Below are 27,829 nucleotides of genomic sequence, written 5' to 3'. Positions count from 1 at the left end.
GCATACCCGCGCAGGTACTAAACTGCGCCCTGGCGAGCGGCGGCTCCAGTCTCGCAGTCGCAAAAGCAACATGGCAACGAGGTGATAGGAGTCGACGCGCGGCCTCGCAACACCGCAGATCGGGCACGAACATTCTGCGCGTCGCATCGTCGGGGAAACCGAAATGCGATCGGTCCAAACTTTAGTCCAACCATCGGCAACGCTATGGCTTGCGTCTCGGAGCTCGGACTGTGGGCGGGATTACTTCTGCTTCTTGGCTTTTCAACTTGGACGGACGCTCTTGGTGAGTTCGCCCCCCCCCCCCCCCCCCTACGACTCCCGTCCCGTTTTAACTTTTTCCTGTTTCGCCTTCTTTTTTGCTTCTTCCGTGCGTGGGCAGCTGACCTCCGCGCCGGCGTCCCGTCGGCGCCAGTCTCTCGAGTCATTAGCCTTACATCTGCGGACGGAAAATGTATCGGCGATCTTGATCTTTCGTCGCTGAATGCATCGTAGCGTACGGAGTTCGTGCCAAACAGGAAAACGCATGCCCCGGGCCGTGAGAACCTCTCTCGCGCCTGTCAGCTGCGCGCGGCGTTTTCTTTATTTACCACGCAGCGGCTGGCAGACGAGGGTCGCTACGCGTGACACGCGCTTGCTCTTCGTGAAATTTGATTTGCATACAAGACGCCTATCACTGCGAGAACTCTCCGCATGTTGCACAAACATAGGAGTAACATGATTGCTGTTTTGTTGGCTTGGTCTGGCGTACGTGCGCACAAAGCGCACAGATGCGCTGTTACGAACACGCCCGGAAAGCAATAAGCTTGGGGTTGAATATCGTTCTATTGCATCTAATGATATTAGTTGCGCGCGCCTCAAGTTAGTGATTTTTTTTTTACAATCGTGCCACTTCTCAATACTCGGGTCTGAAAGACATGCCCGTGCACGAAAGCAGTAAAATATAGCAAAACTTCAAAATTCATCCGACGTTCTTATGACCTTTTTCTTGAGCGTGATACCCGCAAGACTTGGCGAAGACGTTCGAGTCGTGTTTAAAAGTATTGGTCGGCTCATAGTATTGGCGGCCTAACTTCCGTTAAAAAACAAGGTTCGGACAACAGAGACGCGGAGCCGTGCTCGATTGATTAATCGCGGAACACGGCACGGCAGACGTTATTTTACGCTCTCGCGCGCTACGAGTTTCCGGCCGAGGGGGCCCCAGCTCCCTTGGGTAAAGACAACATGTTTGTTTACGCAGTTGATCGTCAGCTAAATTTCGCTGAACAGAATAAGCAAAAACGCCGGATCGCTCTGTGCTCAGAGCAATGACGGCGACGACAGGGACGCTTTTTTTTTTTTCGTTTTGTTTGCCTTCGATCATAGCACCTATACGGTCCCATGGACACTGTCCCCCTGGCAACCGTTGTATCATCAACGAGTAAGGCCAATATTGGATCTCGCTACTTAGAGATGGGAGAAGCGTACCGTGAACGACATGCTACCTCAATCAGTTTGACGCAGCGTTTCTGGGAGTTTTCTTTCTTTCTTTATTTTTCCCCGCGTTTTGGAAGTTGACGGTTATTTTTCTCGGCCGCGAAGTTAAAATCGCGATTTCCTTTAACGAAAGTCCCCCCGCGCTCCACGCCTTCTGCATCCACCCCCACCCCCTTTTTTATTATTTCGGTGGAGCGGGTTTATTTGGTTTATGAAATCGCACCCCTGACCTAATAGAGAAGCGTATGCTGGCGTGTAGTACCGGCCCGAGGGCCCCGGTTAACCAGCCTGGTAAGTGACAAACGAGAAAAAAAGAAAATGACTGGACTAACAATAAAGACCTGAATTTGTTGGTCCTGGACAATGTGCGATTATGGAGTAAAAATGATAACTGTTTACATATATGGAACGAAGCGATTGCGCAAGGGTTCCATAGTTCATAGTTCAGCATGCTGCTTTCATGGTTTGTATTGAAACGCAAGCCCCGTTTAGCGTTACAGTTTCATCGAATATTGACTTTTTTTATCCTGCGCTTGGAACACTCGTTGAAAGAACCGACAACCGTGCGGAATGTGTCTTTAGCGTATAGTAGATGATGGAAACACGGTAACTAACATTAATAACAAGCATAATTTTATCCCTTAATACGACAACCGTGCGGAATCTGTCTTGAGGTTACGGTGGTGATGGAAAGATCGCAAGTCACATTGATAACAAGCATAATTACATCCCTGAAGGTATTATATTTTTGAATCGGCAGTGAAACTCGGACAAAAGCGTCGGGGTGCGACATTAAGTGGCGAAACATGTCATCAGGCCTTTAAAACCGTGTCCATTTCTGAGTAAATGTACAGGCCTCAGTTGGTTTCGAATGCTACGTCTGTGAAGTCACAAAACTGTTTGTTTACTATTATTGGAAAGCATATATGTTTATCTGTGAATACGTAATCGGCACCTCCTAGCCTTACAGAGAAGTAGCGCTGCCTACGCGCAGGGAAGCGGATCCATTAATTGACGGGGCGCTGCCGTCTCGCAAGACGTGCATGACACCTGCACGTCTTGCTGCCGTCTCGCAGCGACGTGCAGGTGTCATGCACGCCAGCCGACAGCGAATTTTTGGAGCGATCACAACGTGACCCGCCGCCCACATCTCGAAGGCTGTGACGTCAAGATTGCCATGTTTTTATTCTCTTGCCGGCAGAAAGTTTTCCAAAGTACAAAAGCGTCCGTGACACCTCAACAGTAATAAAAAAAGTTGCTGCGGGAGTTTCTAGGCCGCAAACTCGGTGTTTGAATACACCAGCTATTCCGTTGGCTAATTTGCATCTGTTTCGAAGACTTCGCAGATAAAGAAGTTGCGCTTTTAATGACTCTGTACGTTTCCCGGATGAACTGTTGCGGCTAGGGGCTTTAGATAGTAGGCTTTCCATCGCGCTAAGAAGAGGGGAATGCTTGAAAATTCTTTGTCGGTCCCTTTAAAGAGGTACGTTGGTACGTCTTTTCAAAGTTTTAACCACACACTCCTCGTAATTAGGCAGGTAACGTGGCGACCGTGACGTGCGTCCGGCACGTGCAGCCCGTAAAAGCGTAACCTTGAAGATCTGTTTCTGTTAACTCGGAGGGAACCTTCGCTGGGGCGTGGATTTTAACACCACCCTATACGGTATTTCATTTTGATATATAGCTGGGGGGGGGGGAGGGAGTGGAGGGGTCTCGAAATGCCATCTCTGACATTACCGTGAAGTCATGACATGGGGAACCAGCGCTGGCCAGGAGGCGCTACGACAGTTTTGATGCATAACTAAAATATGCTGACACCGTCCGCTAGGGAGGCTACGAAGATGGCACGACATATTTAACGATAAGAGACGCGCGCCTGTATCAACGTTTGCATAGCCCGATGCGCCCAGCCAAGTTCTGTCCATGGCCATGCTCGCTGCGTTGTGCGCATGCGCTTCTACGTCCGAGCTCGTCGTTTCCCTGTCATGTTAGGAGCCGCGAAAAGTGTGCCCCAAGATGATCGGTGAATTTGCCGAGACGAAATCGCTGTATGTGCTACTGGAAACTGTGTCTACCGCTCGCTAGGCTGTGTATTACGGCGCTGCTGTTGGCACGCGAAGCTTCAGCGCTGGTTGCCCATTGAGCAAGATTTTCTTACGTTGCGTGTTAGTCTATGTAATACGATGAACGTTGCTCATAATGTATATAAAGTGCTGCGCTCGTTTCTTCTGGCTACGATCGCGTGTGGCAGTCGCAGCGATCGCAGGAACGAAGCGAGTCGGTGTATTATGACGTCATAACGAGCCCGCATCCTATATATGTATCTTTTACAGAGCAGTCTGCGCACCACGCAGCAGGTGCCACCATTGAACGCCTCCTGATTCGCCGGTTGCTCCATTGACGTCCCGCCGAGAGGCTGGGGATCGTTTACTACTATGGCACTGTGTAGTCAAAAAAAAAAAAAAAAAGAGGATGTGGTAGAGCAGAACGAAGATGTGCTCCGTCTCGAACTGCGCCAGCGACTTAAGCATGTGGTATGAGGCTGTTCGGGGGAACCTTATCCGCCTCGGCTGCAAAAAGTGATCGTTTGCGACCATTCGTCACGACCGTTTTTCCGCATTGCGGAGCACAAGCTCAGCCGCCAGCGTTTAAGTAGACATGCAGTTACCTGCAGCGATCGGCAACCGTTGCCGTCAGTGTACTGCCGGGCTAACAACACCCGCAGCAACAGCGCAGCCGCCGCGCCTGGCACAAATATCGCGGACTGTCGAAATTCGATACGCCTGCTGTAGTGAGCGCTGTGACATCCCCCATTCAAGCGCGACTAAGCAACTCGAGAAACTTCGCCTTCCATAACAGCGAAGCTGCAAACTTGAAATAATATATAGGCGGGCACAGCGCGAGCTTTCTTTCTGCGCCGCGAATCAAACAGCGGGCGAGGGATCGTTCAGCCGCTTGCAACATTTTTTGTCCACGTGTACGCGCGTGCATTTTAACATACACTGTAGATAGCCGGAAAAAAAACTGTTGTGGTCAGACGCTTATCTGGTCGGCGCTGACGACAGGAATTGCGCGGTCGGAAACAACCGCCGGGGTCGGAGCGGGTCGCAAACGCATTTTCTGCGCGCGTATACGCACGCCTATTCCAGAACGAAGTTGTTGCACAGTTAACGACAACAGGCGCACGGCCGTTAACAACCTTGCAAATCTACCGCTACAAAGACTAGAAAGTGAATGGTAAAGAGAAACATCAGGGGCCGCTGCATTCGTGGCTTGTAGCCGGTAGGCTTTCGCGCAATAAGACTGCAATGCGGGCATAACGAATAAATCAAATGTTTACTTACACTACCTCTGCAGCCATGACCTAAGTCTCGTTTAGTTTGCACGCTCACTGCTCACAGTGGGGGCCGAATAAGCGGCTGTCAGCCGTGCCTGCGGTCGCCGTGGCCGTCGTAAACAAGCGAGCAAAAGTCGATCGGAAGGCGTTCAATGGCGGGCGGTGTCACGTGATCAAATATGGCGGCGGACATGGGTATGGTGCTGTAAAAAAGTACCATAAGAGTTTCGTAGAAACAAACATTATGGTAAGTCTTTTAGGTAGCGTTTATTATGGGATCTAGACTCGGTTTGGGGCATAGATCGCCAAGCTCACTCTCGAGCATTCTAGAACGCCAGCATTCCAGAACGTTCCTCCACCAAGCCCGCCGCCTCGACTCGAGGAAGTGGATGGCAGCGCCGCACCTCAGTAGAAGTGCGTCACTACTCTAAATTGATGTTTCATGCAGATTATTCGTGAGCGTAACGTCTTTTTCAGTCGAGTGGCGGCGATGTGCTTAACTCGGTCGAGTGGAGGGAAGAGCTTCGAGTGAAGGATCGTTTGAGAATACGGGGATCATACTCCCCACTCGCTTCACAGGTGCGAGACAAAGTGTTAGGGAGTTACCAAGTGTGTGAGTGGACGCGAATATGTGAACGGGAGTGATCAGTGCCGGTTTTAACGCGGGTATGAGCAAGGGTCAGTGACGGTGAGTGTGAACGGACTCGAGTATGGACGTAAGTGAATGTCGGCGAGTGTGAGTGCACGTCAGTATGTGGGTGAGTGAGTGCCGGGGAGGGGGTGGGTGGGGAGCGCATGCACATCAGTGCTGGCGAGCACGTAGCCTGTACAAAAATATTGGTCAGCTAGTACGAGTGAGCATCGGATTTTCCTGCCGACGTACGTTTTGGGCCTTCATTAACTCAAGAAAACGACAAGTCGAAAATGTCGTGTCAAGTAAGTACAGGCCTCAAGCCTAGCGATAAGGCAACGACAATAAGACGGAGAAAAATATTTTGCAGCTGTACCGGATATGAAGAAGAAAGTCTTGCAGCTCACAGCACGCGGGTTTCTGACGCTGGTATCCGTACGGCAGTAGCCCAGCGTCAGCGACGTCCTGCTTCTGAACACGAGGTCACGTGTTCGATTCCCGCGGTCGTGAAGGCCGAATTTTGATGGGAGGGGAACGCCATAAAAACAAAAGTGATCAGAAGATAAGAAAAAAAATAAATGAAGAGCGCGAGTATAATGACGTTTCGGCGAAGGATAGACGCACCTGGTGGTCATATTTCATGATCCGGCCCGGCCTCACGGGGAACTTTCGACCGCGATCGGGCTCGATCGCGGTCGAAATTGCCCTGTGTGGCCACGGCCTGACACGGACCCTTGCGTTATGGTGCACCTAATAGCCCTCGTGCGTAGCTTGGGGACGTTAAGATAAGTCGATCAATCATTCAAGCCAATCTTGAAGCGGCTCCCACGTAGTGTGCACGCCCACGGGTTGCCGGAACTCGGGGAAAAAAAGAATACTTGTACTAGCTTTTCATTACTATTCTTTATTGTCTACGCGCCACTGATGTTCATATGTATGCCGTAAAATATTAAAGAAAGGTAACCATGATAATGCACAAGCAACGTGTTTCAACTAAATGTTTCAGCTAAAGCTACTGCGCGTCAATTAAATATTCGTAACAGAAGTCTTCAAATACTGATACGGTGTAACGGGTTTGCACGTGTTGCTGATGCTGGTACGTTTACTTATGCTTTCAGAGAGGCATCTGTCAAGCCTATATAGCCTTATACACTTAATACCTGCGGACAACTTTATGTGGCAATAAAGTGCGAATCTGGGCCGGTTTATACATGTTGCATTAAAGAAAAACGACTAATTGCACAAGAAGACACAACCACAAAGCAACGATGCGGACAAAGCGCTGTGGTAATCGCGGTAAAGCTACGGAGGCGGAGCTTCCGCACGTGTGTACTGCGCCAGGTATTCCGGCAGCGTTTGACAGCGCTTTTTGGTTTGTTGGAACAGACGTGTGGGGAATCGGCGTAGTCACCGCGGGTGACTATTTCGCATTTGCCCAAATTCGGAAAGCGGAAAGCAGAAAAAAGAAAGAAAGAAGGAACGTCGATACTCAGCACTCAGTAGTCTATGTTGTCTTATTTGGCTGTTCTAAATAATATGTTTGTACCTTCACTCTAACCAGCTTAAAATAACGCGGTTGAGAATGTGGGACTTTCTTCACGTGCTCTCTGCCTGCGTAGCTTTTCCTTTATAGTCTTAGGAATCTGTCCGCGACTGTAGTCTTCTGTGTAATGGTCTACGGCGTGTGTAACCGCCGTAACGTCACGCATGTAATACACACTCGAATGTATGGGGTGATCATTTTTAAGCTTCACAGAATTTTTAAAAATCGCAGGTGGCAGATAACATAATTCTTGTCTTTGAGCTGGATTGTTGGAAGAGGCCGACATTGCACGAGAAATCGAAATACATATTCAAGTAATTAACAGAAATCGACTAAATAACTGCTTAATTACGTTACGGCACATATTGCAATTTACGAATTGTAGCCGGTGATATTGCTAGACATATCCACTTGAATCTGCAGAATGACAACAGTTTTGACATATGATTTCCGAAAGTGTGGAACGAAATACGTGGTCGTTCCAGTTGCTTTCTTTCTTCAGTGCATATATAAACACGACTATAGACAGTGTACATTGTTCTTGGTACTAGACATCAAGAAACACGTCAACTCCTGGGAGCATTGGCACACAAACGTATTACGGATAAGCAAACTTGACGTAACAAAATACGGAACAAAACGAGCATTGTATTCGGGATTTTGCGGCAATCGAAGATTCGTCGCTTGTCGTCTCTTCGTGATTGAAAATCGAGCCGCACTTGTGCGCACTGAAGAACGAAAGAAGCATCGAAAAAAAAAATGGTAGAAAAAAAGAAAGAGCAGGCGTAACCTTGCGTTGGCATGAAAAGCAGCGAGAAACGCGGCTGGGACCAACGCCCACAGAGAAGCCCAACAAGTTGTGCCGGCCGCGTTAGGTTATAGGAACGTGTTCCGCGCGGCACGGCTTGCAATGACCTTCGGCTGTTTTGTTTTCTTTAGCGTGAACTCTCGTTCGTACTTTCTTTCGTCTGGCCCACATGCACGTTCCGCGATGCAAAATGTGCTGCGTCGCGGGGGAAGGCGCTGCCACTTTCCCAGGAGACCAGAGGCTGCGAAGAACTATATGGCGACGCCAAGCGGCCTTTTGCGTGGCGATTAAGAATGCGAACGTTCGGAGACGGAGAACTTGCGCGTCGCGAACACCTTTGAGTTGTGTACCCTCTTTCGGCTCGACACCTTGCTATATAGCCCGCTGAGTGAGCGATTCCTGTCACTGCGTAGCGAAATGAAGAACAGGGACCCCCTTAGCCACGGCTGTGTAGCATCCGCGAAACGCTTTATTGCGAAGCGTCCTTTGTTTACCCAATTAGCCGCTTTGGACGGGGTCTTGCTGACAGGATCGTCATCGGCGTCTTCGCGTCGTCTTCTTGATCTTACCGTTGTCAAACATATATACACTCGCGTTGTTCGTCTTATACAGCGACGTCTGGTACACATCTGGTAACATGTTGCGCTGCCAAGAACGAGGCTAGATAGCCTGCAAGAAGCTTTGCATAAACACATTGACTCCCACAGTGCGTCGTATCTGCATAATTAAAAAAAAAAAATTCTTTCAATGAAAGTAGCCCGTTACAATATGCACGCGATAAGCAAACGTATCGATGACGTGATGATTAGGTAGGTACATTTAGATACATATAGATAGATTGGTACAGATAGATAGATAGATAGATAGCGCTCGGAGATAAGGTTTGAGTACTTTCAGTTTTTCTTGTGCTCCGTTCTTGCTCTCCCCGCCCCTTCCCCGTCTGGAAGCAAAACATAAGTTTTTATTTCTTTGGGAGAAGCTCACAGTTGATCCACCTGTACATATGAAAAACCTTAATGCATCCTGACCTCGTTTTCTGATTTACTTGTTGTTAAATTAGTTTGATAGATCAGTAAGTTAATCAATCGCACTTTATTTCTGCCGTAAAACTGCATCACAGATAGACAGCCGGAAAATGAAACAATAGACAAATAAATAAACAAATAAATAAATAAATCGTTTTATTTTCGCCATACAAGGCGAAAAAGGGAGGAACGGTAAAAAAAAGTCGAGTACACTTGATATTTACCAGTTCATTGGAACTCGTCAGGTGATTCAGTCGTTCATCACAACAGCAGCAAAGTGTCGCTCGGTATTATTTTTTGCAAACTAACAGCATTAAAAACATCACTTTGTATAGGTGGTGATTAAACCAACCAGACAACGAATACAGAAAACAGTAGGAGAACGCGAACTTACGGCGTTACTGCGTTGTTAGGAACGACGAACCGCAGACCCGACCGACTGTGCCGCGCACTTGTGGTCGCGCTTGATCCAATTGTCCGACTGGCGGTCGGCTAATTATTCTTCGTATTCGATAATTCAGAGTAGTGTTCGGCCGCGTCTGCCGTGTTGTCTGGTCGGAAGCGAATTTCGTAGTCATAACACAACACACACACACACGTACGCGCCGTTGTCATGACGAACACGGAAGCAAACGTCGCGCAGGTTAAAGGGGCACTAAACAGGAACGTGAAGCTTCTGCAATAGCAAAATGCGTTAAAAGCAGACAATAAAACCAGAGAATGCATAGCGAAAGTTAACTATTACGTTTAGTTGAAATGTAGAAGTAATAATTGCTATCGCAATAACAAAAATAAAGTGAGGTTAAAGATGGCAGAAAGACAACTTGCCGCAGGTGCTGGCCGAACGCACTTTTCTCGTGCGCATTGTGTACGTCTATGACGTCTCGCCTTGGGGGTGTTAGCCAGCGCCATTCACGGCCATGGCGGCGGATGAGGCTTGCAGCGATGACTGGGCGAACGATGCGCACCGTGGCTTGATTGTGCGTGTGGGCGTCGACGTGTGGTTGCAAGTTGCAACAACAACAACAACAACAACAACAACAACAACAACAACAACAACAACAACAACAACAACAACAACAACAACGGGCTTCCTCGGTTCTCTTTATTCTTATTACTAATAGCAAAACGGTCGCTCTTACCATTAAGCAACATACAGGCGTCGACGCCGCCCTGAATTTTTCCGCGCTACCTCAATGGCGTCATAGATTTTGACAGTGTTTGCCCAGTTGTTTATTGCTGAATAGAGATTAAGCTGCATGTAAAAAAAGAGGAAGAAAGACTTAAGATAGCGCGTTTTAAGAATTACTCCGGCTCTGGAACGACCCAAATACGAGAAATTACTTTGCAATCCCGGAAGTCATGATAGAGAGTTCTTCATTAGGGGACGCAAGCAGCTTGCGTACGCAAGAACTAGGGCCCACGGTACTGCGCATGCTCAGTCCTATTGAGTGTCCCTAACACCGCTGAACGGTCCCTTCCGAGTCAACTCCTCGCGGGCAATCGAGCGCGTTGAGATGGTTAGCCAACGCCACCGCTTCCGTCACGCCGGGCTTGGCAGTGGAAATTTATCCAAGTAGCATGATGTCGTAAAGCAGAGTGCACAGACCTGCAATTTAGGAGGCGCAGGTTTAGATCGGTGTATAAGACATACGGCTTCCGAGCGTAGGTTCGAAACTCACTACCGCCAACGTTATAGTTTAGTTTAACATTTATTAAAAGTTATAGTTTTTTTAATACATTTATTTCTTTATAGCGATTACCGTGGTGAAGTTAGAGTGCAGGCGAGAGCTTGCGCGGATGACACAGGCTTACGAGAGCGAGGGTGACGTGGTGTCGCGAAGGCGCCCTCTCCCCTCACGCAACATCTGGCGCGGCAGCAGGCCTTCCCTTTCGTCCCCTCTGCTCCGTCGAGGCGAGCACGTGACGTGGCGCCGCAGCCAATGGGAATTTAGGTGCCGTTTCATTGCTGCAGACGCCGGCCTTTTCGCTCAGTGGGCTATTTGATGCTTTCGCATCAAAAAACGCTCGTGCACCATGCATTGAACGTTCGTTAAGGGTTCCTAGGCGGTTTACCACTACGGCGTAACTCATAATCTAATCGTGGGCATCGCACGTAAAACCCCAGAATATATATTTACTCTATCTTTAACTCTGTTTTGTTTAATTAGCCTAAGCACAAATAACGGCGGGACTTGAACTCGGAACGATACGTCTGCTATAAAGCGAAGCCTGTGTACAGATACGGCCGCGGTCATGAGTAATCGAATTGGCCTTTCGCTGAAGTGGCTCTGGCAATATCGACAAATTACTGGGTCCTCCTCGGAAAGTTGCAAGGGCTCCCCATTTTTGTGGTCCTCCGATCGTTTAGGTTTATTGGCGCCAACTCGTTGCTGACCGCAAACGAGGTTTGTTCACCGGCAGGGACAGTTTGCGAGCCATGCTCCGAGTCGATACTGGACGGGAACGGCCATTAAATCGGCGTGTAACTTTAGGCACGGCTTCCACGGTGTAGTTCGGAGCGTTGACCCGGAAATGCTATTAAGTAAATTCTACCACTGCGCGAGAAGTTCGTCGCTAGCCTGAAGGGGCGTTATCCGGTGTGCGAGTAATGAGTGGGTAACGACTGCTGCCTCTGGTCAATAAGAGGGGGTGTAACCTGAGGGGAGTGTGTACGCGGCCGGGGGTGAGGGTGAGGGGGGGGGTTGCTGAGGAGTCGCAATGGCCGTGGTTTTATTGGCCTCCACCCACGTGTAGCCAACGCGGTCTCATTCGAACGTTCTCGAGACTGCCGCATACTACAATCTACAAGCACAACCTGCGCACAGCACAAGTCGCACATGGCGCAGTGAGCTCACAAGTCATGTTAGCGCGAAGATTGTCGCTAAACTAAGCTGATTTATTGCTTCCGAGCTGGCGGATTAGTGTTTCTGGGCAGCGAAAAGCGCGTACGTTATGCTTTCCAGGTTGACGTTGGTTACGGTGAGACGTGTACAGTGAATTTTCTTTTGAACGTTAGTTGGCAGTACAAACGTGAGAGAACTTGTGAACGAAAGCTTCCTGCTTTTACTACTGCATTTTTTTTACGCGGGAGGGGTTTTCTTTCTTTGTTTGGTCGTTTACCGGCCGTAGAAGTGCCGAGTTGTGTTCTGAAATATCGCGAACAGGCTGATTTAGCGGTTTACTTCCACGTACCTCTAAAACGTTTCTTTCCAGTCTCCTTTCGCGGCCTGATTTTTAACAGGATACTGCAGTACTTTTCAAATTCACTGTAAAAAAACGTTCGCCATCTGTAGACAATGCTGCCATGAAAATAGCAAGCCAAACTTTATTCAGCTGCATGCGGCAGGAAGCCCACAATCTCGCACAAAGAATGGCTCGCTCACCCCTGCATGCAGCCTTTCGAGGAGCCTCTTATTATACCCCGCCTATGACGTCATATACTCGCGTGGCAGACCGTATACACGAGCCATGACCGCGAGTAAACTCCGAGCGAAAGCTCGCACACGCATCCACTTCCGCGGCCGGGGTGTGGGCATCGTCGGATACCGCCGTATTTTCGAATTCTGCAATGGCGGCGTTTGAGCCAATCAGAGAGGCCGTAGCATTCCTGTGGGCCTATCAGAGCTGACAAGATGGAGCGCGCGCGCGTGTTCCAGTCCGGGCATGGAACACATATTCAAGCGTTTGAGGGCGGTCGTTAACGCGTCCTACGCGTCTCGTCACCGCTCCTCTGTCGCTCTCCAGTAGCTTTGCCAGACACTAACCTTGAAGGTTTGCCATAAGTACACGAAGGAAGGAAGAAAAAGTAAGAAAGGGGAACTTGGCATGGACATAACTATCGGCGCCGCTTCAGCTGAGAGGAAACTTAGTGTTGAGAAAGATGGGAAGAGTAAACACTGGGCCGTCTATATCTCCTTCATTACTACGTATCAGTTTGATGCCAGTAGTGATGCAGGAGTCACAAGAGATGTGTAATACAGAAGAAGATCCGTAGTTAAAAACTGAATTGGGACCTTCTGTGCATGGCGACAAGGAGTAGTTAAGCATAACAGCAGTGACAGGGCGAAACTTGCAACTGTAACTTTCCGTAAAATGTTTTAACGTACAAATGATGAAAATAAAACGTATGACTTGAATGAATTGCTAGAAAGAAAAAAGAAACACTTCATAGGTACAAAAAGAAAGGAAAAAGAAATCAGTGGGAATGTATTCATTAGCTTCGTTTACATTAATTCGACGCTAGCGAGTCGAGTCAAAAGTCGAGTTGACCCAGCCGGACTCGACCCCTTTTACCCCAATGTTGCCAAGCGAGTTGGTCGAGTACTTCACCCCTTTTCATTTCATTTCATTTATTTACTCTCAAGGCCGTACAGGCATTACAGAGAGGAGTGGCAATAGAAAAAGAAAAGAAAAGATAGCTAATGAGGCAGCACATTGTTACAGATAGCCGACTTGAACACATCATGGTCTGTGATAGTGACGATGGATGCGGGAAGGCGATTCCAGTCTTGACTTGTTTTCGGGATGACGGCTTCGAGGTGTACATTGCTTTTACACTGAGGCACCCCAACCTTCATTCGATGATCAATACGGAATGACAAATGGCTCGGTGGCGCAAAAAAAGTGTCATTTTTAGCTCATTATTAGCGTAGTATATATTGTGAAACAGGCATAAGCGGGAAATTCGACGTCTAGTAGAAAGGAGAGGTAGTTCAAGCATTTGCTTCATGCGAGAACTTCATGCGAGAAACCCCTTGCAGGCATGTTGACCGAACTCGCCTCGGTGACAGCTCGGCCCGATCCACTAGCGTTTACATCAACCCGACGAGTCTGCCCAACCCGACTTTGTCGAGCTCACGTAAACGCAGCTATTGGAAAGTACTGCACTCACTTCAGTGTGCTTTCACTTTTGAGAAAAAAAAATTAAAAATCAACCGTTGCAGAAACCTATTTGGAAGTTCATTCCGCCCCTTCCCGTGCAGTGAAGACCAATGGGAGCGAGGCAGCCCAGCTGGCGGCGGCGGCCGCCGCGCAGTCGGCTGCGCAGCAGAGGGGCTCCCTGGTGGTGGGACTGAGCCGCGCCAGCGAGAGCTACGCCGAGATCGCCTGGCGCCTCGAGCAGCCCAGCTCCAAGGACCGCGGGCGCGGCGAAGAGGACGAAGACCCGACGTCCCGACTCTCGGCGTGCGAACTGGCGTACGGCCCCCTCGAGGACCCGTACCAGGTGGAGGTGATGTCCAACTTCATGCCCCGAGGCCCCACCTTCATCGTGGGTGGACTGCGGCACAACACCACGTACCACTTCCACATGGTCTGCTACTGCTGCCTCGCCGACCCGGCGGCGGCGGCGGCGCCAGACTCCAGCGGGAACTCCACGGCGAGCCCCGAGACCAAGCTCACCTCGAACGTGCTCAGGTTCACCACAGGTCAGTGGGAAGCAGCGTCTGCCGGTGCAGAGCTGCACGACAGTGTGAGGTGGCTAGCCGGGCGGCATAGACCATCGCTGTGCAGGCTCGGGAAGTAGACCTATCTACAGTGTACCCCTTCGACTTGTGTTTGCGATCAGGTTGGGTCGTATTCACGACTAGTTTGAGGCAATCTGTCGAATGAACGTGACGTACAAAGTATGGCAAAGCTTTGCGAACTTAGTCTCAGGGCTGTTAGGTAGCTTGCATATAAGATTTGCCCTGTACGCTATTGAAGAGAGAGTAAAGAAGGTGATGTGCCTCAGTTTCTTTAGTGCGGATAAAGCACGTTTGGCAAACTTGGTGTTTCTTGCGCCACAGGTATTTTGGCTGTGCGTTCTTCGCGTAGGCCAGTTTTGCCCACGTGTATACTTTTACGTCGAGATTTACCATTTAGGGGTGTTCCTCCATCAGGTCCCAAGCGTCTGCGAGCCCAACTTTACGGCTATGCCCTGTCAAAATATCTCGATCCCAAAATTTCGTGCATCTAATGTTTCACGTTTAATGTTTTCCAATTTAATGTTCCAGCTCGGTCCGATCTCTTTGTGTAACCGAATCGCCCCCCCCCCTCTCTTCTCAAACGACGCTACTAAGGTGGAGAGAGAGAGAAAAACTTTATTGGTTCTATCAAGCGGTTTAGCGGTGAGCCGTCTTGCGCTTGCTGCCTGGCTTCTCAGCACGGGTGTGCCCCTATTCCAGGGCTCCACTGAGCCTGGCCACTTCGCACGCGTGCTGCGCGATCGCCCTTTGGGCGGTGAGCTCGCTGCTGGTGAGCAGGCCCTCCCATTGCTCCGCACTCGGGTTTTTATGTTTATGGAATGTGTAGTTATGCTTACATTCCCATGTTATGTGGTAAAGAGTTGGTATTTCTCCGCACCATGGGCAGGAGTTTCTGTATTGTGTTGGGTACATTTTACTTAATATGTGTAGACTAAGGTGGAACTATACTTTCCGTTTGTCACCTCCTCGCTTTCCAGGTGTTTACGTCGGAGGCGCCGGCGACCAGCAGTCCCCGCACCAGCGGTCCTCGTCGTGGCCCAGCCAGCAGCAGTCGCGGGGCGGCAGCAGCAGCGAGGAGTGGCGCCAGCGGGACCCGTACCAGGGCTCCTACCACTCGGTGTACAAGCAGACCATACTGCGCGACGAAGAGAGCAGCAGTCGCGCCGTGCCTTCCTTCAACGTGCTCCTGGGCGCGCTCACCGGCATCGTCGGGTTCCTCATCATCAACGTCACCGTCGTGATCGCCGTGCGCCGTTGCTCGCACCGGCGCATGCGCAGGCGGAGGATCCTCGTGCTCGAGTGAGTCGGACCGCGTTCGAGGACGAACCCGTTCGATGCACTCGTACGTAGTCTATGGGTCTCGGGACTGTCGTCGTTCAACAGCTTCACCCTGAACTGGCAGTACTGGAATGTTGTTCAAGTTGATTTCAGAGCATTTTGGCGAAACGGTTCAGTACAATTCCTTACCAGTAGGGCATTTAAAACAATCGATCATCAAACACCCCCCCAACTATCTCAATTCGTGCCGTCAACCCATGGATATGATTGACCTTCACCCGCCCGCGCCTCCTGTCACGGACTTACGCCATAGAGCGACTCTCCTTTCCTTCTTTATTTAATTTTGTTTGCGTTCTCATCCCGCACTGATTGTATGTGCGAGAATTGCCAGCTCCCGCGGAATTTTGTTTCACCAACGGCAGAGCACTTCGGCTACGCACGTCACGACGTTGTTTGTGATGCAGTCGGACTGTAGCAGCAGCGCCACAGTGCCTGGCGCAGCCGCTGCGAACAGAGGCTCGGGCATTTCCTCGAACCTATGTGAAATCTCCGCGAAGCGCCTATCAAATTATATTTCAATTCCAGACGACTACGACTAGACGCTTCAGGCATCGCTTTTCTTTGCCCGTGCCTTGCGCTCTTCAGGGAGCTTCTAAGTCAGAGGGCTTGTTTGCGAACTCGGCGGTCACGTGACTGCTCATTTGTTCAGTTGGTTTCAGTTCAATTTCGAAGAATGTGGCCGCAGAGAGCCTCCGCAGTTCATATGTCAAATTGTCAAATCCAGGCCTCTGCGTAGATCAAGACACCGCGCGCCGATTTTCGAACTATGAACTCAGCCCTCGGTGACCAGCTGAGCGCTTATCGCGCTTGTGTAAGAAAAGGAAGGCCGAGGAAGGCCGCCGATAGAGAAACCGGTTGACACCGGCTCTTTGGAGAATATAACTTTCAGATTCGTTTGATGTCTGCGCCTTCGTAAATACTCTATTTGCCACCCGAGTGTTGCACATACGTGCGGGCCGCAAAACCTGCTCTAGAACATTATTTACGCAAAAGCAACGCTTGGATGAGGTGTACGCGTACGAAACCGGTGTAGCGCCAGCCAAGTGCACGCGTCTTCTCGCGCACTTTCATGCGCCAGCGAGCTCCTATACGCTGCGCCGCGCTCGGCTCTGAAAGTCGCGAATGCGTTTTCCTTGGAGCGCAGAGATCCACGTCTCCGTAAATTTCTCAACGGTATCCAGATCTCCGCCTCCTCATGGTAGATAGCCGTGTGTGTTTTTAAGTGACGCACAAAGCACGCATTGGAGCCCTGGCTCGTGGATTGGTTTACCGCCTCACAAAAACAACAAAAAATCGGATTTTTTTTCAGGCGTGCGTACATATTATCAGGACGCGCCCACGTAGCGTTTACCACGGCACCCAAGCGTGATCACGCAAGAGACCTTGCTGTTGCGTGCCTAGCTGTTAAAAAAAATGACCACCAACAACGACGACGAAAACAAAAACAAAAACAACAACAACAACAACCTACAATCAAAATTATGTGGGCTTTTGCTTTGGAAGAGAAAAAGTCGCATGCTTTTGACGGAAAGTGATACAGCCTCAACATGCTTCCGAGATTAAGCGCTAGTTGTTCCGTACGTTGCATGTCACAGTGTCGCGGTCACTGCGCCTTTCGTATCCAGACGTCGCACGCTATCGCGAATTGGATGATTAATTGCCGTGGGCCCCCGAACATCGAGTTCTGCTCTCCCGAGTGACTCACCGCTTTTCGGGTCCTTTCGTTTCGTTCTGGCTGATTGCGCTGGTCACGCGGTAAAACTTCACCGCGAAGTGCCGGCGAATCGCCGGGAGAAGGATTAATGCGATCGACGCCGTTCATGGGAGGGGGGGCGTTCAACGAAATCTCTTCGTCAGTGGCGCGGCGTGTATCACACCGTCCTTTAAGGAATGGTTCGTGTGTGTCAGAAGCTGGTGGCTCTGAGGGACCGCAGTGCTCCTTACCGTTCCTTTTTTCGTTGGTGTTGTTATCCCTTCTCTTTGGCTCGAGGCAGTTTGCAATTTGCGGTTTCCTGGAAGATGCGCAGGAAAGCGTGCGTTCAGTTCGTCGCGCATCACATTCTGGTTGGAGTGCATAACCGTTGATCGCTTACTTTCTCTGCGACAGACGCATCGAGCAGTTCCTCGTTTTTATGTTTTCCTCCCGACCAGCTTGGCTGCGTGCTGGGCCGTGCAGCTTGCTTGGACGCTGGTCCACAGGCTCGTGCTGGCCGTTTCGTGGGTTTCGCAACGCTTTGCGCTGTTTTGTTTGTTCTTTTAGTTCAACACCTCTGGCTAAAGTCTAGCTAAAAAAAAAAAAAAATGAACTTCTCCGAAGGCGTAAGGAAGAGAAATGGGCATCTCGGTTCCTCAGCGACGTTATCTGTAAACTTGTTTTCACCGGAAGGGTCATCTGAACTCGTTCGCTTCCGAGAAACTGGAAGTTCTTCTGTGACTTCCCGCGAACATTTAGTTTTCTTTTTATATTTTATCTTTCGCATCTGACCATTCTAGTCAATCGAATTCTGCGCTTCCCCTTATATTTCTTTTTTTCGATTGGCTGTTTATTGATGCGTACGTCCTGCTAAACTGACCCTTTGCTCTGGCCGTTTACATTTCGAAATCTGCCTTTCGTTTGCTTTTTATAGCGAGAGAGAGAGACAGACAGACAGACAGACAAAGAACTTTATTAATGGTCCTGAGGAACCGGCGTTAGGGTACCCCCCTTTTCAGGGAGTCCCCGTAGCCGTCGCGGGCCGCACCCACGTCGGGGTCGGAAGATCGTGGTCCTCCGCCCTGTCGCAGGCCCTCTGGACAGCCCGTAGTTGCTCTGAGAGGTCGCCGCTCTTAAGGGCTGCCTCCCAGTCGGTTAGAGTGGTTAGCGATGAGCTGCGTAACGCAGGGCATTGCCAGAGCATATGGGACAAGGAGCAGTACGCCTCCCCACAGTCTGGACAGTGGGGTTCTACGTTAGGCGCGAAGTGACTGAATCTGCCCCTGGAGGGAAATGACCCCGTCTGAAGCATGCGAAACGCCGACGATTGTGGTCTATTAAGTTTAGGGTGTGGTAGCGGAAAGGCCCGCCGAGCAAGTTGATAATGTGTCAAGACTTCGTGGAAGGTGAGAAGCGAATCCCTATACAGCCCTAAGTCGCCGCCCGTGAGTCCACCTGAACCGCCGCGGTGTGTAAGACCTCGCGCACAGTCATGGGCCAACTCATTGGCGTTAACAAGCTCAGAGTGTACATTGATTCCCATATGGGCTGGGAACCATTTGATGCTATGAAAACCAGCAGCCCCCTCGCTGCCGAGGATGGCCGCCGCCTCCTTTGAGATCGAGCCGGAGGCGAAAGCTCGGGCTGCCGATCTGGAGTCTGTAAATATATTGGAACGTAGAGGGTCCTTCAGTGCTATAGCTATAGCAACTTGCTCGGCTACTGTTGAAGAAACCTTCCGCACGGATGCTGAATTAATGAGAGTGCCATTACAGTCAACCGAAACTACGGCATAGTGATCAGAGCACTCGTACTGGGCGGCATCAACGAAACATGCCAAATTCGGAGTGGCAGCAGCCGCTTTTAACAGGGAACGAGCCCTGGCTACCCGGCGCCCTACATTGTATTGAGGGTGGACGTTACGTGGCATGGGATCTACCTTGAACGTATCTCGGACCATGGGTGATAGGGTCACGTTGCGCTCCGTGATTTCCTGGTGACCGCATCCAACGGATTCGAGGATGCGTCTCCCCGCTCGCGATGATGATAGTCGAATTATTTGAGCCACTCGTTGGGCCTCGATCACCTCTGATAGGGTGTTGTGCATGCCTAGTTGCATGAGACGCGCGGTGCTGGTAGTGAGTGGTAAACCCAGCACGCGCTTGATGCTTTTGCGCATGAGGGCGTCGATTTTGGCCTCATCCCCTTTAGACCAGCGCAACGCGGAGGCTACATAGTTAACGTGGCTCATCAGAAACGCGTGGTAGAGTCTGAGTAGATTGCTCTCGCTTAAACCCCCTCTGCGGTTCGAGACCCTGAGGATAAGCCGAAGCATATTCTCCGTCTTCGAAGTAATGCGGGCTATAGTCTGTGAGTTGAGAGAGAGAGAGAGAGAGAGAGAGAGAGAGAGAGAGAGAGAGGAAAGCGCCGCCGATTATTTCCGCCGATTTGCGATTCCTCGCAGCGTCTTCTTCGGCGAATTCTCTTCGCCCGTTCGGACAAATATTCCACGTTTTTTCGTTGAACCGACGCGTTTCTCGATTTCGCGGCTTCTCTTTTAAACACTCCGCTTGTATGCCTTGCGACTACGCCGCGCTTTTTGTCAAGATTCGCGCCCTATCTCCGCGCCTTCGATTTGCCCGTATCGCGGTCTTTCCCGCCTTCTCCACTGCGACGCCGTCGGAGCGTTTCGGTCTCCTTCGCTGCTGTTGCCGGATGTTTCGCCAGCTGTACCGGTTAGCGCACGCTACCAATCGTTTCTCTCCGGTATCTTCGTGCGGTCGGCTCTTGTGCACGTTGCGAGGAAAAAAGGGAAGTGAATGAGAGTCGTAGAGAGGCAGAAATGTCTCGTAGGTTGTGTCCCTTTGTACTTGAAAACTGACAAGAACGGCTGTTTCCTGCTAGTGAGAGATAGCAGTCATTCATTAGCTTCCGCGCATAAGTTTGCCGTATAGATATTTTTTTTTCAGGTTGGGATGTTGTTGAATGATAATTCGAGGGATGAGGTACATTAAATGTAGGTTCTTAGTATTTGTCGCTGTCTCTACGAAACCATGGATGCGATATTGCAGCTTAGTACTTGCCGTCTTATCTGCGGAGTGCCTGTTTTCGGCGGGACCCAGACGCGGGCTGTTTTCTAACACGTGGGACAGCGTTGGTGCATTGTGAACGCACCTTGGTTTAAGCGCCACGAGTGGGGCTACGTTGTTCATTTCCCATTCGTTAGCTTCGACACCATACGTGTGATGATTTCTTAGTATGATATTGGGTTTGATGCGAGAGCTGTCTGAAAAGTATGTGTATGGGTTTCCAACCCCGAGGGTGTATTTTGCAATAGTTTCTTTAAAACTATTTTTTCATTTTGCGTTATTTCGCTCTTCGGCATCAAAAATTTGCTACACGCCATTATGAAGCCCCGTCTCCTGCATGAAGTTTAAAACAGAGCGGAAACGTAGCCTGTGTATTTCGTTATCGAAATGCTTTATTGGGATAAAGCACATTATAGTAAGTGCGCTGCTATCGTTTCCTTTTGTTTTGTTTTGATGTGCTTTGCATTCAACCGCTTTCGCACAGTACAGATTTAGAACGGTAAATACTTTTGCACGTAACTTTTCTTCTAAAGGTTCGCGAGTACTAAAGCAACATGCTCTTAGCGTGCGTGCATTTTTTATTGTTTATTACTCTGTTTGCTTGTCCCTAGCAATTTCCTCGCGAACCTAATTGTGTTACTGACAGTACTCCTGTGCTCCCCTCTTCCCCCTTCCTTTCTCTTTCTCCTTCCCTTCTAGGGATCGAGACAATGAAGACTTCCCGTACCTCCGCCCGCTGGAATGAGGCGTGCGTGGCGTGACGTGACGTCACCGGAAGCGCCTTTCTGGTCTTCGAACCGCGACGGTCGTCTTCGCCGAGCGACCCTCGCCCGGCAGCCTTCGACAAACAAGCATCTATATCGGCGTCTGAACACATCGCAGAGGCATATCACAACTCGTTATCTCTCCATGTTAGACTTCTTCACGATAAGCGCTATGCACCGCCCGTTCGTATTCGGCTGTGTACGATCCCACGTGACCGTTGTCGACCTCCTTTTGACTCGTAGAGAGTCGTTAACGGACAGTTCACTTGAGATACCGCGGCACCGCCCTCAGTGCTGAACGCGTTGAGGACCCGTGACCAGGGGCTAGCAACAAGGATGTCCAGCTGCTGAGCGCGAGGTCGTGAGCTCGATCCCCGGCCGCGGCGGCCGCGTTTCGTTGTAGGAGGAAGGAAAAGAAAGGTTCCGTAAAATTTTGCGTTGAGGAATGACAGGGGTCAAAATTAATCTGGAACTTACCACGGCTCGGTTTCTATAGCGTTCACCCGCGCTGTAGAGTTTCTACCGGTCGGTATGACGTATTGCCACTTACGGAATGACGTATTACCACTTACGAAATGACGTAATACTGCAAAACGCAGAGATAAGCCACAGCGCAGGTAACGCCATCTTGTGGCCTTGAATTTAGCCAGAGAACTCATTACTATTACTTCTACTTACCTACTTCTGCTTAGGGATTGGATTAAGGACGTCTTTATCGATGATAATTAACGTGTTTGTTATTTTTTTGTTTCGGTGAGAACACGCATGCAATATGAAAACGTTCCTAACGCGTTGTAATTTAACAAAACGTCACAAGGTGTTGCCACCAACACTGTTCCTGTCGCCCTCTTCTCCGGTGTTCTGGCATCTTGTAAACGTTAGTGGCTTATGGACAGGCCGGAACTCTTATTGAACCTGGTAGCGGGAATGTTTATCAATGCTGCATTTCGATTTGTTTTGTCGGTGTCACGGTATCGCAGCCATCGACGTCATGTCGTCTGCCTGTACAACTCGTACGGGCGGCGGATATATTGAGTACAAAAAACTTGGTTTTGCGCAATTGTTTATCGCTTGGCTAACGCCAATATGGCGCGTCGAGTTCAACTATTTGCCGTTTTTGTTGTTTCGAGTTGTGACTGTTCGTAGTTGCTGGGAGTTGTGGATGAAATTTCTATTGCAATACAGTTTGACGCGAGTTGGAACACTTTGGGTATGAATTATGGCTGTTAAGTTGGATGAGCAAATGCACTGCATAATGGACGCTGTTTCGTCCATTGCGCAATCGACGAGACAGTTGGGCGTTCGCCATTTTGATGCGAGAAGCAGTAGTGCACCAAGATGTTGTTACAGACGTTGCAGAGCGACGGGTGGTGGAGATTTAAGTCGCAATCCTCGAGTGGTGGTGCCGATTATCGCATGATTGTTGTTTCCGTGCCTGTAAGATAACAACGAAGGGCTTTTAGAAAGGCGGATATCCACCCACGCACAGTTTTCCACGCAGACTGCTGGGTGGAGATTGAGTGAGCCGTACAGTTTTCAGGAGGACATTTGTGTGAATGACATTTTCGAGCGCTGTTTCGAGATGTCATTTTCTGGGAGTACAGGTGCTGGAAGGGCAGCCTACAGGGCAAGCAGAGCGCAGAGAGGTTCCAAGGAAGTCGACCTAATTCCATAAAGAAAGAAACATTTTGACTGAGAATAGCTCTGCAAGAAAGTTTTTGCTGGAGGGCGATTCTCACTGGGTCTTCAAAAAGCGTGACTTCAGCTATGTTTGCATGCATCCGATAAAGTGAAGTTGAATCGGCTTGTCGGGCTGAAATATGACCGTCTATTTCATGTAAACGCTAGCGGTTCGTACGAAGTGAGCGTCGAAGCGAGTTCTGTCAAGCCTGCAACACGCATGGCAAGATAACCGTATACGTGGTCGGGTCGGGGCTGGGTCAGCGCCGAGTTCTAGTAAACCAAACTTCTGAAGTCCGTGCACTTTGTGTGGCGACAATATCGGCGACGTCAGCGGCGCCGCTTAGTCATCTGTTGCGCAGTTGTACTATATTCCGCGTGTTTTATCTTGTCGAATGTAGTTTTAAGAAAGTTGAGAAAGATAGCTTGTTATTGATGACACAGTTTATGGAATTGTGCCGCGAGGTTGTGCTGTGTTGTTTTATTGCCGTTTGTTTGCCGGCCTCTGTAGTCAGTCGCGAAGCCGTGCCCGATATTGCAAGTCTGGTTTGGGGCCTTTTAAGTCAAGTGTAGCCGCGATGTATGCAATCGTTCGTAATATCCATGTGTTCGTGTTAAACGTCCATACTGCTTAATTTTGGGCTAAACAAGAGAGAGAGAAAGAAAAATAAAACTAATCCGTATATGCTAGAAGGCAGCTCTTTTTTCGTATTTAATACATTCTGACTTTAGAAATACTAGATTTAGTGTCACAAATTCTATGCTTTCTGTTTGTGCCATAATTTGTTTAATGTTACTCTACACGTGCTCGTCATGTTGCGTGGCGTCGGTATTTGATTTCGTAACCATTGCCAGTGCCATACGATCCCCAGGAGGAGGAGTACAGCGCTGTCAGCGTGGTCAATGTTGGCGCAATGTTGGGCTAACGTTTGCACAGTGGTGGGCACACACGGGCCCCGATTGCAGCGCTCCTAGGAATGGCTCCCACCTATATCAGATTCGTGTACTTAGGGCGTTTATTTATTTGGCTCCACATTGAGAAGTCGTTTGGTGTCGGTTAAGCGTCGCACGCCGCATTTGTTTAAACGTCTTGCGCCAGTGACCGTTTCATACTCCGGTCTGCTCCTTGATGCGGACAGGTGAAGGAATAGGGAAGCTCGCCGAGATATTGCAACTCTTAGGAGGATGTGTTCAACTTAGGCTAATGCGATAGCAGATACTTGGAGCAGTTAGACCGCTCATTTAGCAATGTGCTGGGTTTACGCGCACAAGTAGTAAACGTGCTAATGAATCGGAATACGCACTTGTGTCAACAGAAGCGGTGTGTTTTCCTCTCCCACACAGAACGAACCACCGTACTGCAAGAGCCTTGTCCGCATATACCGTTTCATCGAATCTCGACACGTCAGGTGTGTTGTCTTCGCACAACCGACGAGGTATCTCCGAATCGTTTGGGTAATGTCCTCACAAATTTACCCGCCGTGGTCGTTGTGCTGCTGAGCGAGAAGTCGCGGTGGCCTTGTTCCGATGGGGCGAATCGAATGCAAACACACCCTCGTGTGCCGTGCATTGTGTACATGTTAAAGGACCACAGGTAACCAAAATTAATTCGGAGCCCTCCAACACAAGCCTTCCTCGTAATCCAATTCACTCGTTTACATTGTTTCAGCGTATCGTGTCCAATGCGTTGGTCGCCCCGTAGTTCTTCCTACATGGTGTCTTTTCTCTTGACTCGCGGCCGTATTGTCTAGAATGTTTCGGTCACATGGCGCTGCGATCGACGTTTAGCTCTGCTACACGACGTCGCGAAAAAGGTAACAGAAACGCCTGCAACGCCACATTTTTTCCCTTTATTTTTTATTTTTAGGATCCTGCGTGTCATCACGACGAGACCAGTGAATGGTCTTGTCACCCGCACAATTCTTAACATAAAATTTACGTATGTTTTAGGTTGGTGGCGATTGAATGATACAACTTAATTAGCTACAAGTTTTTCGTCGAGATAACTTTAATGCTTGGCGACATTGTTGACGACACAGTTTGGCATTACTGCCTGTAGCCGCATAACGTAACGACGTTGCTGTCGTATAAGTATAGTCAGTTGTGAGTTATATCGTACAAGGCGAGCATGTCAAGGATGGCGTATTAGTATACCTCAATATTTCCCCTTGTCACATCGCAGCCGAGCTTATACTCCCGTGTTCAGAAGTGTTCATTTATTCTTTCATCATTTTTATATTTCTCTCGGAACTCGTATCTTGTAAATGTATTTTGTCTACTTAATACCTACTTAAGAGTTTGCCGCTCTTATTTGCGGTGCATATATTTTACATCCCTGCTTATTTATCTTTAATTATTATACGCGTGCGTACGTACGTGAACGTTTGTGTGTGCGTGTGTGTGGACCTATTGTAGTCTGTCATTGGTGTGAGCTGTCACGTTGGCGACCTCATCAGAGAGTTATATCGTGCTGTCAAACTATCGTCGTGAACCCCAGTTAGCCGAAGGACTCTTAGCCCACAAACTGTTTCTTCAATGTACTCATTGGTTTTCTCGTACAGTCGTTGTTCAGGGACCAAGTCCATCGCGGAAGAGTATATCATCTAGCGTATAGGGTGGTTCTTGGTTCGCAAAACTCGGCAACAATCGTGAAGTGTTGAGAGAACGTTGTAATTGGATGTTATTGGAACGAAGGCTTAATGAGAGACAGTGTAGAAGGGGTTCGAACGCGCTACCTCTTCGTGCTTCGCTCCGCTCTTCATCCCACGCGCTTTGTTGGCGGCACGAGAGGTGTCTCGTTTCTCGTTGAGCCTACTTCTGCCGCTCGTAGCCTGGCTTAATTGCGCATGGTTATACTTGAGATGCATGAATGGAGAGTTCATTCAGTTCCGTCTGAGCGCATGCAGCAAGGAGTCGTAACGAAAACCCCTTACGAGTTCGTGGGATAGAAAGCTTCGTCGTTCGGAAAGGAATCGTCCTGTTGAGAGATTCGAACCCAGGACCGCCGCCTGACCACGGCAGTCGCCATACCAGCTGAGCTAACCAGTGGCCTAGCGGCTTGCAGCTCGAGGACGAATACTTGAATGGTTGCTAGCCTCCCAGTCAGCTCAGTTGGTAGCTCGCGACTGTCCTGGTCATGTAGTGGTCCTGGGTTCGATCACCGGACCGGGTCGAGTCGTTCAGCTACGAAGCTTTCTTTGCGAGAAAGCATATGAACCCCTCTCGTGAGTATACATTGACGTCGCACGTTTTCACATGACTCTAGGTGTTTGTATCTTCGTCTCTTCAACACTAATGAGACTTACGAGTATGCCTCCGTTACGTTTCATCTTCTGTTAGTCATCACGTCGTTGATTGGGGCTTTGCGTTTGCTTGAACAATCAAAGAAAAAAAAGAAGTCGCACGCACTGCAGCTTTTGCCGTACTCACCTCACCGATGACTTGCACTCTGAAGCGTGTTCGAAGCACGCGCAATACTGGCAGTACCACCGCAAAGTAAAATCATTCTCGTTACCAGCGGCGCGCCGCGGTATGAACGCAGAATTGGTGCAGCACATCGATGGTTACGCCGGCTAACATCGACTCTACGAAACTCCCTTCGCATTATCACGCTAACTTCGCTCTTATTTTTATCTTGTTATTGCGTGGTATGTTGCGTTTCCATTTATATTATACCGAAGCGCGCTAACCCGACGAAGGCTATACACGAATAAAATTCGTCCTTGTGAAAACGTTTTTAAGTCGTATATTTATCGTTCGCCCGTTGTATTTTGCTCTGACATGTGAAATCTGAATGTCATCCGTATGTCATACCAAGTGGGAACGGGTAACTTAGTAGAGTCCAGCTTCCAATTGATGCGGATACTTAGGTACACCTCTTTTATATCGCTGTCTGCATGATGTGCTATGTCTGCGCATTAGATGTATAGAGAGGTGCCGGCAGTCTTTTTTAAATTGTCACTAAATAGAGATATTGCGCTAGACCGCTGGGTAACGCTTCTTAAATTGCAAATGGTCAGGGCTAAATAAAGTGAAAAATTCGTACGCCGTAAGTGACGTAACTCGAAAGAGGAGCGCCGACTTTTCCGTGACATAATTTAGAAATCGTATGCGTGAAGGTTGATGTTTCCCGTGTACTTGGATTTAGGTGCACGTTAAAGAACCTCAGGTGGTCAAAATTTCCGGAGTCCTCCACTACGGCGTGCCTCATAATCAGAAAGTGGTTTTGGCGCTTAAAACCCCATAACTTAAGGTTGATGTTTCTTAGTAATGTAATGGCCACCATTGTATTCTAGAGTATCTCGGAAAACGCAGCCTATAAAATCTTAATAAATAAAGCGCATTTTCTCTTGTTCTTTCTACTTAAAAAAAGGGAGAGGTTATATGGATAAATGTATTTCACTTGAATACATCTACAACGTTCCCTCTCAGTATGGCACGCGCTGTATTTGCCAACGAGGCTAACGTTTTCACATCCGCAAATGCACCACATGGGACTGGCACAATTTTTTGCATATCCTTCCTCTTTTCTTATTACAGCTGTCTCGGATGCAGCTAAGTGGTACATCGAGCTTACGTTTAAACACTTATCGTTCGCGCCATCAAAGTAATGCTGTGCTGCAGACTTTACAGACTTGTGCTTGTCGAATCTACGAGTCTCTTATTGTCATTTGTTGCCCAACTTCATACTTTCACGTGATCACTTGCAGAGGGATGACAGCGACGCACTACGAAGTTGAATGCAAGCGAACCTTACGGTTACTGCTTCTTTCAGGAACTTCCTTTGCGTAAGATTATCACAATGACTAAACGCTTTTAGCGCGGCCATCTTGTAATCGCTCCGTGATCGCATCAGTGTCCTGTTTTAGCTACTCTCTGAAATACCTAGCCTTAGATCGTCCGACGGGGGCTTTACCGTGTGCGCGTATTTTTTGCCTGTTGTGTGCGCAAAGCGATGCTGGTTTGCCGGAGCCTTGCGTC

At 49.2% G+C, this 27,829-nt stretch overlaps 1 protein-coding gene across 1 annotated transcript; it reads left to right on the top strand.

Moving 5' to 3' along the window:
• LOC135903626 (uncharacterized) lies at positions 1–26,996 on the top strand. The gene is made up of 4 exons (XM_065433932.1): positions 1–283; positions 13,803–14,246; positions 15,263–15,584; positions 21,105–26,996. The coding sequence occupies exons 1-4, from the start codon at positions 205–207 to the stop codon at positions 21,148–21,150; spliced, it is 891 nt and encodes a 296-aa protein (XP_065290004.1). The 5' UTR covers positions 1–204; the 3' UTR covers positions 21,151–26,996.
• Positions 26,997–27,829: the final 833 nt, after the last annotated feature.

This window comes from Dermacentor albipictus, chromosome 9 (genome assembly GCF_038994185.2).
Source record: "Dermacentor albipictus isolate Rhodes 1998 colony chromosome 9, USDA_Dalb.pri_finalv2, whole genome shotgun sequence".
NCBI lineage: Eukaryota > Metazoa > Arthropoda > Arachnida > Ixodida > Ixodidae > Dermacentor > Dermacentor albipictus.
Note: the sequence above shows the minus strand (reverse complement) of the source record. Positions and strands in the feature narration are given on the sequence as shown.